We start from the raw sequence: 14,673 nt of genomic DNA on the forward strand, positions 1-14,673 counted from the left end.
TTGGCCCATCTGCTTAAACTTTTTGTATAACCCTAGGCTACTGTTAATTTCAACTCATGTTCATAACATGCTTTCTGGAAGCTTAATTCCAAATGCATACGTCTCGAGGAGAAACAGTGGGAAGGGTATTACCTTGAACAGCTGCAAATACATCTTTACTCACTTGTGAGGAAGCAAAATCCAGTTTTTCAAGCCCAACAAGATATCTGTTCTTGCTGGTTAACAACTCCAGTCTTTTGCGTTCTAATAGATTCTTAAAGGTCTTGATTAATTCAAGGTATGATGTTGAAGTGACATATATCTGTCTCTGCAGCGTCTGGAAAACCCTGTAAGCAATTAAAAATAGAAAGACATAAGACATAGCCTCAGACTGTTAGAGTACAGCATAACATATTTTCTTCTTTTTAGTTTATTTGCCACTTTGAGACATAAACACACATTTGTCCTCATCAATTCCCTAAAATGAGTTTTCAGCTTTCACAGGAAACCAAAACTATATAGGCTTTTTCACGTAAAAAAAGGCAAAAAAACTAATTTCCACTCGAACAGCTCCAAGGTCAAGTCAGTAAAAAAGGCAGTTGTTCGTGCTCATGAATATTGTATGTGAGCCAATAACAATTTTTATTTTTTTAGGAAAAAAGATAGGGGTTTGTTAGTTATAAAAGCATAGCGTGTGTAATGGCTATTCAACTCAGCATTTCTTCTAGCTACAAAAATGTCATTATTTGTTTAATAGAAAGATTTATTCCAAGACACAATAGAAGTAAAATGAAGAAAAATCTATTACCATGCAAAATATTGCAGAGAATGCAATGTATATGTATATTTTGCAGAGTTTCATCTTACTATAATATGACGGAATGACTGATTATTGAGCACAAAACTTTCCAGATCTGCATTGTATCTGACTTCATAGCAATGGACAACAAAGGCTGAAGTAAAAGAGGGATTCTAAATCCTCTTATGATGCTGAAAGAGCCCTTGTTGTAGCAATCATGAAAACATAAAGAAATTTAAACCCTTAGTGACCAAACCAATTTTGACCTAAAAGTCTAGGCCAAATTTTTTTATTCTGACAAGTGTCACGCTATGTGGCAATAACTCTGGAACACTTCAATTGATCCCAGTAATTCTCAGATTGTTTTTTCATGACACCTTGTACTTTATGTTAGTGGTAACTTTTGATCCATATTTTTTGCATTTATTTGTGAAAATTTTAAAATTTGGGTGAAAATATTTTAGATCATTTTGTTAGGATGTTAGAAGAGTTAAAAGTTTAGCAGCAATTTCTAATTTTTTCAACAAATTTCCAAAACCTGTTTCTTTAGGAACCTTTTCAGATTTAAATGGACCTTGAAGGGGCTATATTTTGGAAACTCCCCCAAAAGTACAGTATTTTTCGGACTATAAGACGCACCATACCATAAGACGCACCCCAAATTTGGGGTGAAAATTGCAGAAAAAAAGATTTTTTATAAGATGGGGGTCCGTCTTATTGTCCAAATTTAAGATCTCTTACCTGAGGGCAGGCAGTGGCAGAGCAGGGTCACAGGAAGCATGGTGGTGGCAGAGGTGAGGTGATGCTGAGGTGCAGTGGGCAGAACGGCGTGCACCTGAGCAGGGTCCCATCCTGCTTAGGTGGGCGACGCAATGGCCTGGTGTCCATGGGGAGGTTGTGGCAGTGCTGTGGCGGCGGCAGATGTGCGGTCACTTCCTCAGGTGGTGGCGGCCAGGGTCCCTTCCACATTTGAGGTGACGCCGTGGCCCGGTATGGAAGGAGAGCAGCAGAGCTGGGTGAGTCACGGTTTTCCTGGTGGCGGCGGCCATCTTCCTGAGGCCGCACGTGTGCAGATTCAGTACTCTGCTTCCCAGGGCTTCAGGAAAATGGCCGTGGGAGGCCACGCGTGCGCAGATGGAGATCGCGGCAGCCATTTTCCTGAAGCCGAGATCTTAATCTGCAAACTCGGCTTCAGGAAAATGGTCGCCGCGATCTCAATCTGTGCATGCGCAGCCTCCCGCGGCCATTTTCCTGAAGCGCCAGGAAGCAGAAAACTCAATCTGCGCACACGCAGCCTCAGGAAGATGGACGCCGCCACCGGAAAAAACGTAACTCACCCAGCTCTGCTGCTCTCCTTCAATACCGGGCCGCGGCATCACCGCAAATGTGGAAGGGACCCTGCCCACGCCATACCGCTCACCGCGCCACATCATCCCCGCACCTCTGTCACTGCCACAATGCCGGTAAGCTTGCATTCCAACTATAAGACGCACCCCCCATTTTTCTCACAATTTTTTTGGGGAAAAATGCGTCTTATAGTCGGAAAAATACGGTAATACCAATTTAAAAAACACACCCTTCAAATACTTCAAAACTGCTATCTGAAATCTTTTAATCCTTCAGGTGCTACACAGGAATTAATGCAAAATGGAATGAAAGAAATATGTGTTTTAATTTTACCTAAAAAATGTTGTTTTAGCTTCAATTATTTCCCTTTTACGAGGAATAGCATGAGAAAATAGACCTAAAAATGTGTTACCCAGTTTCTTATGAGTGTGCTGATACCCCACATGTGGTCAATAACCTTTGTTTGGACTGACGGCAGGGCCCAGAAAGGAGGGAGCACTATTTGAATTTTGTAGCACAAATTTGGCTGAAAAAGTGTGGGCACCATGTCGTATTTGTATGGGCCCTAAGGCACCAAAAGAGCAGAAGCCACACAAGTGACCCCATTTTGGAAATGAAACCCCTCAAGAATTTTGACTAGGGGTATAGTGGGCATTTTGAATCCACAGGTACTACATAAAATTTCATAACATTAGGCTGTCAAATTGAAGCTTTTCATTTTTTCACACAAATGTTGCTTAAGCCCCAAATTTCTCACTTTTGCAAAAAGTAACATCAAATAGTGAACCACACTGCTTGTTACCCACTTTCTTATGAACACGTTGATATCCTACATGTTGTCATAAACCTCAGTTTGGACAAATGGCAGAGCTTGGAATGGAATGAGCTCTACTTGAATTTTGGAACACAAATTTGGCTGAAATAAATTTTTGGCATTATGTCGCATTTGCAGGGCCCCTAAGGTGCCTAAACAGCAGAAAACCCCACAAGTAACACATTTTGGAAATTGCACCCCTCAAGGAATTCATCTAGGGGTATACTGAGCATTTTTATCTAACAAGTGATTATCAAAACTTTATAACATTTAGACGTGAGAGCAAAAAAATACTTTTTTTCTACTAAAATACTATTTTAGCAACAAATTTATAATTTAAACCAGGGATTATAGGAGAAAATGGACCCTATAATTTATTATGCAATCTTTCCCGAGCTTGGCTATCCCCTATATGTGGTTGTACATTACTGTTTAAGCACACAGTGGGGATCGAATAGAAAAAGAGCTACTTGGCTTTTAGAACACAGATTTTGTTTGAATAGATTGTTGGTGCCATTAGGAGAGCCCCTGAGATGCCAGATCAGAAGAAACCCTCCCAAGTGACCCCACTGCTTAAGGATTTCATCTGAGGATGTAAAGAGTATTTTGAACCCATAATTGCTGATGTTGGGGATCTGTGGTTTTCCTGGTCTCTCCTAAGGTCCTGTCATTTAACAACTGTCTCCTCTTTGGCTTTAGTGATTCTTTAATTCCATGACACTTTAGTAATGTAATACTGTATATCTATTTGCAAAATCACTGTTTATTTCTGTAGTGGCTTAAATCAGTACATGCTGTTCCATGTGTTAGGTGCCAGGATGATTTTTCTGCTGCACAGGATAGATCTCAAGCCTTGTCTGGTGCTGTGGTCTCCCATTCTGGCCCAGCCTCTGGGATGACTACTCAGCACAAACTCCGGTCCCAGCATCTTGCTCAGACTCGTGCTGTATGTGTGGTTACTGCTGGCTCTCCAGCTAAGTCTATGGTAACCACTGGTATACACATGCAGCTTTGCACTCCAGAGCCTAAGTCCAGAAATCATGCTACTGAGCATGTCCGTGAGGTGGTGCCGTCTCATTGGTGCTCAGTTGTCAGCTGCTTTAGTGATATGGCAGCTCCGGATTGGTCCACAGGCAAGGTCCTGTCTGACTGGACTTGAGCTTTACATATAAAGGGCTCTCAGAGGCGCACACCTGTGTGCTAGTATCATTTGTGTTGGTGTGTGAGAGTGGATATGCTACCACTCTGGCTGCACGTGTGTGTGTGTTGTGATCTTGCTTAGCTTAGAGCCAGTTAGGGTTTTTGCTTGTCACTTGGCTTCCAGCACCTGTATCCAGTCGTGTGTGTGGTTAGCACAGCTGAGTTACAGAACAAGTCCAACCACAGAGCCTTTTTGCTCCCCTGTGAGTTCTACAGGGTTTTGTTTTAGCTAACTAGCATCAGCGTATTGTTTTCCTTTTGACTCTGTGCCTATTCTGTTACTGTGTGCAAGTGACACAGCTCTATTTCAGAGCATTTATTTCATTACTCTGTGCGAATGACACAGCTCTATTGCAGATCGCCTATTCCGTTACTGTGTGGGAGTGGCACAGCTCTGTAGCAGAACTTCTGTTTTGCTTTTGCTTGCATGTTCATTTCTGGTACTGTTCACTGAGTGGCATTTAACTCTGTGTGCAAGCTATCGCTTGCTGTGTGTATGTCATGTCGGACGCTGTTCAGACCAGGTCGTCCGACAGACAGCGGTAATTCCGCTTTTGACCACTATTTACTCATTGGCGTCTGCTAGATTTTGTCTAGCTGTTCCGGGGTTAATTTACCTGATCCTCGGATTGGAAGCTGGGCCATTTCCATGGCCTTTAAATAGTTCTCCTGATCATTGGGCGTCGCCGATTATAGCTTCTGTCTTGCGTTGTTATCTCAGTCTGGAGTGGAGAGCTGGTGGTTGGAGATTCGTTGCTGGTGGTGTATATTCCTTCATCTTATTTACTCCTTCCTATATTTGTGTTTATTTTGCCCTGCACATTTATAGTGTATTCCTGAGTGTCTGCGGCGTGGTGTATATTTTCCTTTATCCTTGTCTGTGCTAACTGTGGGTATTTAAGTATTACCTCTTCACTGGGTGGTGGGTGGAGGTTTCAACCTAGGGCTGAGCTCAGGAGTTAGGGTGAGGTTCGAGGCCTGAACATGCACACCATCAGTGTAAACTTCAGGTAGAGGGTCAGTCAGGATTTCCCCAGTCTTAGGGAAATTGCAGGAGCCCGGGTTATTAGCTCTCGCTCACCAAGTCTCTCCCTGACAGTGTACCGTCATTGTTCACACTAGATGCAGTTTAGCATCTCTGCACGGTGGACCCCGGGTTGCGATTGCATTTCATTATTTAATTTATTTAGCGCAATCCGCCAATCCTAACACCATGTATCTTCATAGCAGGTCCAAAACCTATGTGACCTTTCAAAGCGAATTCCTTTATTTCACTTAGCACTTTACATTTGGAACCCCCAACAGAATCTGATATATTGGCATATATGGCTACATTACTTCATGCCATATAAACTGTATTCCATGCATGACAGTATTTGTTGTGACCTTTATTCCAGCGCTAGCTCTGCTCTTTTTACACATCCATAATAATTTTATTCCTGTAGCACCAACATATTCTGCAGCACTCTAAAGTTTAGAGGGGACTTGTAAAGACAATAAAACACATTGCAGCATAATAACTAATCACATAAATTGACAGCTACCAAGAGGAATAAGGGCCCTGCTTGCAAGCTTACAATCTATGAGGATGTGGTTGTGGCATTTGGTATACGCTGTTCCTACTTGCATTTTGCTTCCTGGCACTATATGTTGGACTGCCTCTCCGACAACTTGACAGAAGAAGTGTATATATACAGTGTATAAATACAGAATAAGGCCCTGTTCACAAGTTCAGTATTTTACATCAGTATTTGCAAACTACAACCACAGCCTGCGCAGTAGCAGCTATCAGTATATATAAAGGTTATCCAATAGCTGCTACTACGCATGCACCGGCAGTGCCACCTTGGTTGGAGGAGGATATATTTTTTCTCTACAAAGATGGCACCGCCTGCGCAGTAGCAGCTGTCGGATCACCGATGGCCGGCGCCATTTTCAAAACAGATTATTTTTTATGAATTTCAGGATAACCTTTAATAAATTAATTATATACACAGTACATATGCAATCAGGCTGCAGCACAGGTGCCACCACTGGCATCTGCCTGCAGAAGAGGATTTGTGTTTCACATGATAGATATATATATATATATATATATATATATATATATATATATATATATATATATATATATATATATATATATATAATATTCATTAAGTAAACTAGGGGGCAGGTCAGTGAGGGATCAGGGGCCTGTCAGCAGTCTACATTATGAATATGAATATGAATTATATAATAAGCAGAACATCACATGAAGACCAATCCACAGGCCGCCCCATGTCATTAACACAAAACTGAGAATAAAGATTAAACAACAACCACAAGACGGATTTCATCACCAGGTATCATTTTAATCAGTATAACGGCGCAGACCTTACACTGAGTGTAGGTTACTGTGCACAATCCTGCTGACAAGTTCCCTTTAATTATGCCGTGTATGTCACAAGGTATACGCCAGAGCCGACGACTATCCACCAGACAGGATACTCCGGGGCCGACGACTATTCGCCACATGGGTTCCGTCGGGGCCAACCACTATTCACCAAGAGGGATACGCCGAGGCCGACCACTATCCGCCATACAGGGTACTCTGGGACTGATATATATATATATATACACACTACAAATTTGATATTTGAAAGTGAAATTATGGGCTGTCCACACGCTCGCACACATGCGCGCTCAAAGACAGGAAAACACACGCACACATGCACGCTCGCACACTTGAGAAAACACATACACACATGAGAAAACACACATACACACATAGTAAAGCACACACCCAGGAAAACACACACATGGAAAAACACACACAGGAAAACACACACCCAAGAAAACACATACACACACACCAAGGAAAACACATACACACCAATGAAAATACACACACCCAGGAAAATACACCCACACACACCCAGGAAACACACACACCCAGGTAAATACACCCACACACACCCAGGTAAACACACACACCCAGGAAAACACACACACAGGAAAACACACCCAGGAAAAAACACACACACCCAGGAAAACACAGACACACATATACACACACCCAGGAAAACACACACACAGGAAAACACACACACACCCAGGAAAACACACCAAGGAAAAAACACACACACCCAGGAAAACACAGACACACATATACACACACCCAGGAAAACACACACCCAGGAAAACACAGACACACATATACACACACCCAGGAAAACACACACCCAGGAAAACACACACCCAGGAAAACACACACCCAGGAAAACACACACACACAGGAAAAACACACACCCAGGAAAACACACACACACCCAGGAAAATACACACACTCCCAGGAAAACACACATACACACACACTCAGGAAAACACACACACACACACCCAGGAAACACACACACATAGGAAAACACACACATCCAGGAAAACACATACTCTAACCTGCCATGTTTAATTTGTTAAATGCTCCTTCCCCATGCAACTTAGCACAGCAAAAGTTGAGATGAGCATTTGGAGAGGTTACCTGGAATGTGCTGGGTAATGGGCAAACAGGGCGGCTATTTCTCATCTTTTCCTGCTGTCCTGTGCTGCTGCTCTGCATGCTGATTCTCCTCACCCTACAGGTCCTGGCTGATCGGACATCCGAGACAGATCTGCACATAGAAAAGGAAGATGCTGTGTGCGATCACTATGTAAGTAACGCACCCACCTCCTCTTAGCTGTGTGACAGGTAGCAGCACTGCCCCCTCTCAACATTGCATGCACATTACGGAAGCCGGCCATGGCTCCAGCCACATGTGCACGCTGCACGTCCTGCCCCGCCATCATGCTGCACCACCAAGTGCATGAAAAATTAAATGGGCTGGCAGCCAGAACACCGCTGCCCACTGGGCAAATGCAGGAAGGGCAGATTAGCAATCTGGGCCTGGACATGATCCATTTATTAGGCTTGTGACCTAAAATTTTAAATATTGGCTGAAAGTATTTGTTAAACTACAAGAGAGCTTTCAAGTAAAAATATCACTATGCTCCATGTTATAGAGAAAAATTTTTTCTGACAACTACCGCCAATGCTCCTGCCAGCTGATATTCAGGAGTACTAGCACCATCTTTGAGCACTCAGCCTGCATCTGACTCTGCCGGTGGTATACCTGCGACCGAGCTGGTCACATCAGCTTCACCTGCCTAGGAAAGGCAGAAGTTGAACACCACACTTGAGATCCAAAGGTCTACTGCAGCTGTTCTTTTTTTGAGAGGGGAGGTTGGGAGGGCCTGTGAAAATTTGCAGCCGCTTACCGTGGGCGACAAAGTCACCAGCATAGAGCAAACCCTCATCTGCCCTGAGTTTGTGTTACCTGAAGAACTCTCCCTGGGAAGACCAAGAATGTCATCGAGTTTGGGGGTGTTTTCCTGGATTGGGGTGCAGTGAGGGGGTTAAGGGAAGTGGGGGTATCCAAGAACCTCCCCTCAAATGTTTTATTGGGAACTGATCTGGGATGGTTGGATTGACTGGTATGTCATGTGTTTCAACTGTCAAAACTATGATGTCAATGCATAATGATAATGTGTTTTGTGGTACAGGAAAACTCAGCCATGTCACGCATTAGTATGATGTTTCTGAGGGTCCCCTAAAAGGAACAAACCGGTGCTAATGGCGATAGGAACAGGCATGGGGAACATGAAGCAGGTGGTCCCATGCAGCTGACCACTATGGACTGTTACATGGCCAGTGACAGCTGCCCCATGATTAGCACTGCTCCTAAAGCATTAGAGGAGCATGAGGAGAAGCATAGGAATTCTAAGTAAGTGGTTGCTTACAGCTGACAAGTGTAATGATGGACTGTGACATGGCCAGTGGTACCTGTCCCATGATTAGCAAGGCTCATGAGGTAACAGAAGAGGCAGGGAAAGTTTTATCCCCATCCTGTCTTGATGGTGTGAATGTCTGGTCCTCATTCGGTCAGGGTAGAGGGAAAGTAGTGTCCACAGCCTGTCAGGGGGACAGGAAAGTAGTGTTCCCAGTCTGTCAAGGTGGTGGGAAAGTGGGGTCTCCAATCTTTCTGGATGGATGGAAGGTCTGTCCCACAGCTTATCAGGGTGGCAGGAACATAGTATCTCAAGTCTGTCAGGGTGAGATGAAAGGGTTACTCACAGCCTGTCAGTGTAAAGGGAAAGTGTTGTTATGTCCCAGGGAGACAGCTTTCATAACTGCTGTTAACCGCAGTCAGAGTGCTCAGAATACAGGTTACGAGTTGCCATCTGGACTCTCATCATTATGCAGGATAACAGGACCAGTTGTTGGCCCAGAGCAGGTCCCAGAGGGTTCCTGTGGGGCCTCAACATCGCTTCTGACTGCCTCCAGCCAGGAGTTTGAGGCTTATCTGAAGGCGCTGATTGAGCTCACAGAGAAGCCCATCTCTGAGTCCCAGAAGGAGAGGGTACTGTGGAATCCTGGGAGGTTGAGCTGTAAGTTAGGCTTGGAGGATGATCTGTAAAACAGTCCCCCATGCCACCTCAAAAAGGAGGAGTTGTCATTGAGAAAAATTTAAATATGTAAGACATATCCAGCGATAGGATAATCACACCACCTTCACACACAGAACATCAGGGACAAAGCTGGCTCTTTGGACATATAGGGAAGTGGAAACCAGCTATGGTTACAGAGATAAAAAGTAGTTAAAACTAATTAAGATAGGAAGAGCTAGCCATTCAAGTTCTTTTTGAAGCCAAGGATCCCTTCAGAGGCCAGGCAATGAAACAGGAAATTCTCTGGGAAAACAGACAAGGAGGCTGAGATTTTTCACAAAAAGGAGAAGAACAGACTCTCCCCCAGGCAGAAGCGCCCAAGATGAAAGAAAACTGAATAATGGCAGGCAGACAGGCCGGCTCCAGTGTTCAGATAGGAATATTGGGCTATTGTGGAGTTGGCAGTGACTCTGCCGAGGAATAAATATATTCCATGCATTAGCATATGTTGTATATATACAATACGCTCACTGTGAGTTCGCCAATATTCAGCCTATAGCTTGTGCTATAAACAGCAATGTTACGGCATTAGTGAATGTAGTGAAAATCACAGTCTCTTTTGAAACCCGGCCATAGGCTGGGTTTGAAGGGAGCTCCGTAATGAGAAGCAGGGAGGTCTTCAACAGACCTCCAGCTGCTTTAGGAACCCATCAGGTCCCCGATATTATTAGAGGAAAGTCCTTGCAGTAAGACATGGGCATGACCTGTCTCGTGTGGGGCAAGCTCACCCTGTGAGCCTGGTACATACACTACTGACTTTGTTCAATGGATGTTGGTAAGGGGTTAAATACATCATATATATATGGGGATTCTGGGTGCCCACCTTAACATTGATGAATCAAAATATTATTCTTATATAAGACAGCATAGAGCAATAGATAATGCATACAGTGTTAGGGATCGAGATTCTGCCGCTACACAGGGGGAATCTCAAGCCATGTTTTCTGTGGTCTCCCATTCTTTCTCACCCGCAGAAGATCCTGCTCAGCAGAGACGTTGGTCCAAGTGTCTTGCTCAGGCTAATGCTGGGCGTCTGGTTGCTGCTACCTTCCCAGGTCCAGCTATAGCAACCAGCATTAGACGCTCCTGGGACTAAGTCCTGCTTTCGGCCTTCAGAGCATGCCCGTGAGATGACCACTCATTGGTGGTTGGAGGACACATGCCCAGGTGCTCAAGTTACTCTAATTGGTCCATTAGCAAGGTCCTGGAAGACTGCAGATATAAAAGGATCTCATGGCTGTACGGGCATGCGCTAACAGGGCCGGCGTCAGCACTCGGCGCACCCGGGCAAGTGCCGGGGCCCTAGCGAGACGGGGAGGCCCATTTTGATAAGTGTGACCAACTTTTTACTATGCAGCATCAATAGTAAAAAGATATAATGTTAATAATAATAATTAATAATAATAATGTTAATAATTGTGATATTCTCACCTTCCGGCTTCCCCCGCAGCCTTCCCGATTCTCGCGATGCTCCCGGCAGCACCCGTTCCCAGTGATCCTTTGTGACAATAACCCCAGATGACTTTTCATCATGCGAGACCGCTACGTCATCACAGGTCATTGTCACAAAGGATCATTGGGAATGGGAGCTGCTGAGACTTCGGGAGCATCGCTAAGGCCTGGGCTGTATCCTGGGACTGCCAAAAGGTGAGCATATAACTATTTTTTATTTTAATTACAGGGATATGGTGCCCAGTCCCTGGAGGAGAGACTCCTCTCCTCCACCCCCGGGTGCTATATACTATACGGCTGTGTTATATACTACATGGGCTGTGTTATATACTACATGGGCTGTATTATATGCTGTGTGGCTGTGCTAAATACTACATGGCTGTGCTATATACTAAGTGGCTGTGTTTTATACTATGTAGCTGTGCTATATGCTACGTGGCTGTGCTATATGTTATGTGGGCTGTGTTACATATATACTACGTGGCTGTGCTATATACTATGCGGCTGTGCTATATACTATGTGGCTGTGTTATATACTATGTGGCTCTGCTATATACTTCGTGGCTGTGTTATATACTATGTCGTTGTGCTATATACTACATGTACTGTGTTATATACTCAGTGGCTGTGCTATATACTACGTGGGCTGTGCTATATACTACGTGGCTGTGCTATACTACTATGTGGGATGTGTTATATACTATGTGGCTGTGCTATATAGTACATGGGCTGTGTTATATACTATGTGGCTGTGCTATATAGTACATAGGCTGTGTTATATACTACGTGACTGCTATATACTACGTGGCTGTGCTATATACTACATGGGCTGTGTTACATACTACGTGGCTGTGCTATATAGTACATGGGCTGTGTTATATACTATGTGACTCTGCTATATTCTACGTGGCTGTGCTCTATACTAAGTGGACTGTGTTATATACTACGTGGCTGGGCTATATACTACGTGGGCTGTGTTATATACTACATGGCTGTGCTATATAGTACATGGGCTGTGTTATGCACTATGAGGCTGTGCTATATACTACGTGGCTGTGCTATATACAGTACTATGTGGCTGTGCTATATACTACGTGGCTGTGCTATTTGCTACCCATTTTGCACTTTTACAAATGTTCTGCATTAATACTTTCTAATGTTTACTTTAAAAAGTTTTCCATTAAAAAATTGTCATATTCAATGTATGCAGTTTTTTCTTTGCAGCAAGTTCAGCTAACAATAAAATGCCTACTGGTAACTGAGGGAAAGGGAGTAGGTCACAAAAATTGGCATATAAGGGGTTGACATATATAAAGTCCCTCTGCTGTATGGAATTGTAGAATTTGCAATAGCTATCATAGTAACATAGTTATTAAGGTTGAAGGAAGACTTTAAGTCCATCCAATTCAACCCATGTAAGAAGTGAAATCTGGCATTGTGCTATACCAATATTTCTCTGCTGTATCTGTGCATCATGAATCATGGTATGTGTTAAAGGGGGGGGGGGCACTGAGACTCTTTCTCCCCGGGGCCCTCAAAAACCTGGAGCCAGCCCTGCGCTCTAATATATCCAAATATCGTGGTGTGTGTAGAGTGTATGTCTCTGGTGCCAGCTTCTAATTATTCCCTTCCCTCATGTTGTGAATGAGTCCGGGTGTTTGGATCAGGAGACAGTGCCTAATAGTGGCATTGCCAGTGCACCACCGTGCTCTCAGTCTGCACAGCACACCATAGTTAGCGTTTGTTAGTGGTGTTCGCCAGTGCGACCCTGTGCGCTAAATCTGCTAGTTAGCGTGGTTAGTGGCGATCGCTATTGTGACGCCGCGTGCATAGTGGGTTTTCACCCCCGCATCCTAGGGGCTTGTGACCTCACTTGTGCAGACTCTGCTGTGCCCTGTGACTGCTAACAGGGTACGGAGTCTGTATACTATGGTACGGCACTTCTGTGATGTAACAGAGCTTGCCGTAGTACACACCGGGTGACGGTTAACCAGAGTGTGTTTGGTACGATACGGCCATTTTGTGTCCTCCATTGCTGATCAGTAGTTACCATCTCTGCATGGTGGACCCTGGGTTGCGAATGCACCTTATTATTATATTTATTTGGTTTGTTCTAGCAACCCTAACATACAGTGTCATATTTTTCTCATTTTTTTTATACCTCAACCTTCTCAAAAGGATCGTCAAAAATGGGAGTGTTTTTTAACGTAAGAGCATGTATATTTATTTTTATTATCCTAATTTACATTTTTTAACAATAATGTTCAGAGATAAAATAATCTAAAAAATCTAAAAACAAACTAATCAAATGGAAAAAAAATTGCAATATCTTAAACAATCCATCTTAATACACATGCTAAATGGTTACTTTTTTCACAGATCTTTATTTGCAGCTTATGAAACTTAAGGAAATTCATTCTTTAAAATGAAATTCCGATTATGAATTCATTTTTGACTTATTAGTTGCCTGTTACAGATATGTTCTTGAAGCAACAGGATAGATAGATAGATAGATAGATAGATAGATAGATAGATAGATAGATAGATAGATAGATAGATAGATAGAAGGACAAACCTAAGGAACAAAGGATGAGAGAATCCAAATTTCTCAGTCCACATAAAATTTAACAGCTTGCTTCTACATAAAAGTATGTACCACAGAAAAAGAAGGCTTTAACAAGTATAAGAATGTTATTAGGCAGTCAGTGTTTTCAGTTCCTTTCACAGAAAACAGTCAATTCTCAAGGGACAGTCAGCCTTAGACTTAGCAATAGGTATATTAATATGAGGCAGAAGGAACATTGTCAACACAGAGATTTTCATTCATTAAATAGAGTTGTCCCAAGGAAAGGGATTGGCCATCTCATTGCGGGAATAGGAGTTTGCGGAATTAAATTGAGAAGCTTAATTAGAAAGTGACGGGAACCAAAGATAAACTAAGCTGAATCTATACTCTGTGCAAGATCCATTGTTAATAACGTAGGACACATAATCTAGGATTTATTGGTATTTTTTAATACAAAAGTGTGCAATAAATATGGAAAGCACGTATTTTTAGTCTTTTTAGTCTAAGAAAAATGCAAAATATAAATGCGTTATCCAGAGGTTTGAAACCACATTTTAAGTCTTACATAGCATTCATTGTAAATGTTATCATTACTCAAAATCTATCATAACTAAAAAGTAGCAAAAAAGAATACAAAAATAAATGGGAGTAAGAAAGGACACATCAATCCACTGTAGATTCCCGTCATTATAAACTAGCTGACTGAACCCAAGATTGAAAAAAAGTGTATAAGATGTTAAGAAAACAATAGTAAAGAGTTAAAAATGTTAATTTTTTTGTACTTAGGTGCAGGCTACATTTTGTTAGGATTTTAGATGGGCTAGAAGTTGAGCAGCAATTTCTAATTTTTTCAAAACACTTATAAAATTTGTTTTTTAACCCCTTTCTGACCTCGGATGGGATAGTACGTCCGAGGTCAGAACCCCCGCTTTGATGCGGCTTCAGTGATGAGCCCGCATCAAAGCCAGGACATGTCAGCTGTTTTGAACAGCT

The 14,673-nt window shown here is 42.9% G+C and overlaps 1 protein-coding gene across 1 annotated transcript in view; it reads right to left on the reverse strand.

Moving 5' to 3' along the window:
- Positions 1-14,673, reverse strand: part of LOC143775062 (dynein axonemal heavy chain 3-like) — a 2,972,411-nt gene that overhangs the window by 623,680 nt on the left and 2,334,058 nt on the right. Inside the window, exon 56 of the mRNA XM_077262897.1 lies at positions 164-326. Within this exon, the coding sequence (XP_077119012.1) occupies positions 164-326 (163 nt within the window). The remainder of the gene's footprint in view (positions 1-163; positions 327-14,673) is intronic.

The sequence above is a fragment of the Ranitomeya variabilis genome, chromosome 5, assembly GCF_051348905.1.
Source record: "Ranitomeya variabilis isolate aRanVar5 chromosome 5, aRanVar5.hap1, whole genome shotgun sequence".
NCBI classification, from domain to species: Eukaryota; Metazoa; Chordata; class Amphibia; order Anura; family Dendrobatidae; genus Ranitomeya; species Ranitomeya variabilis.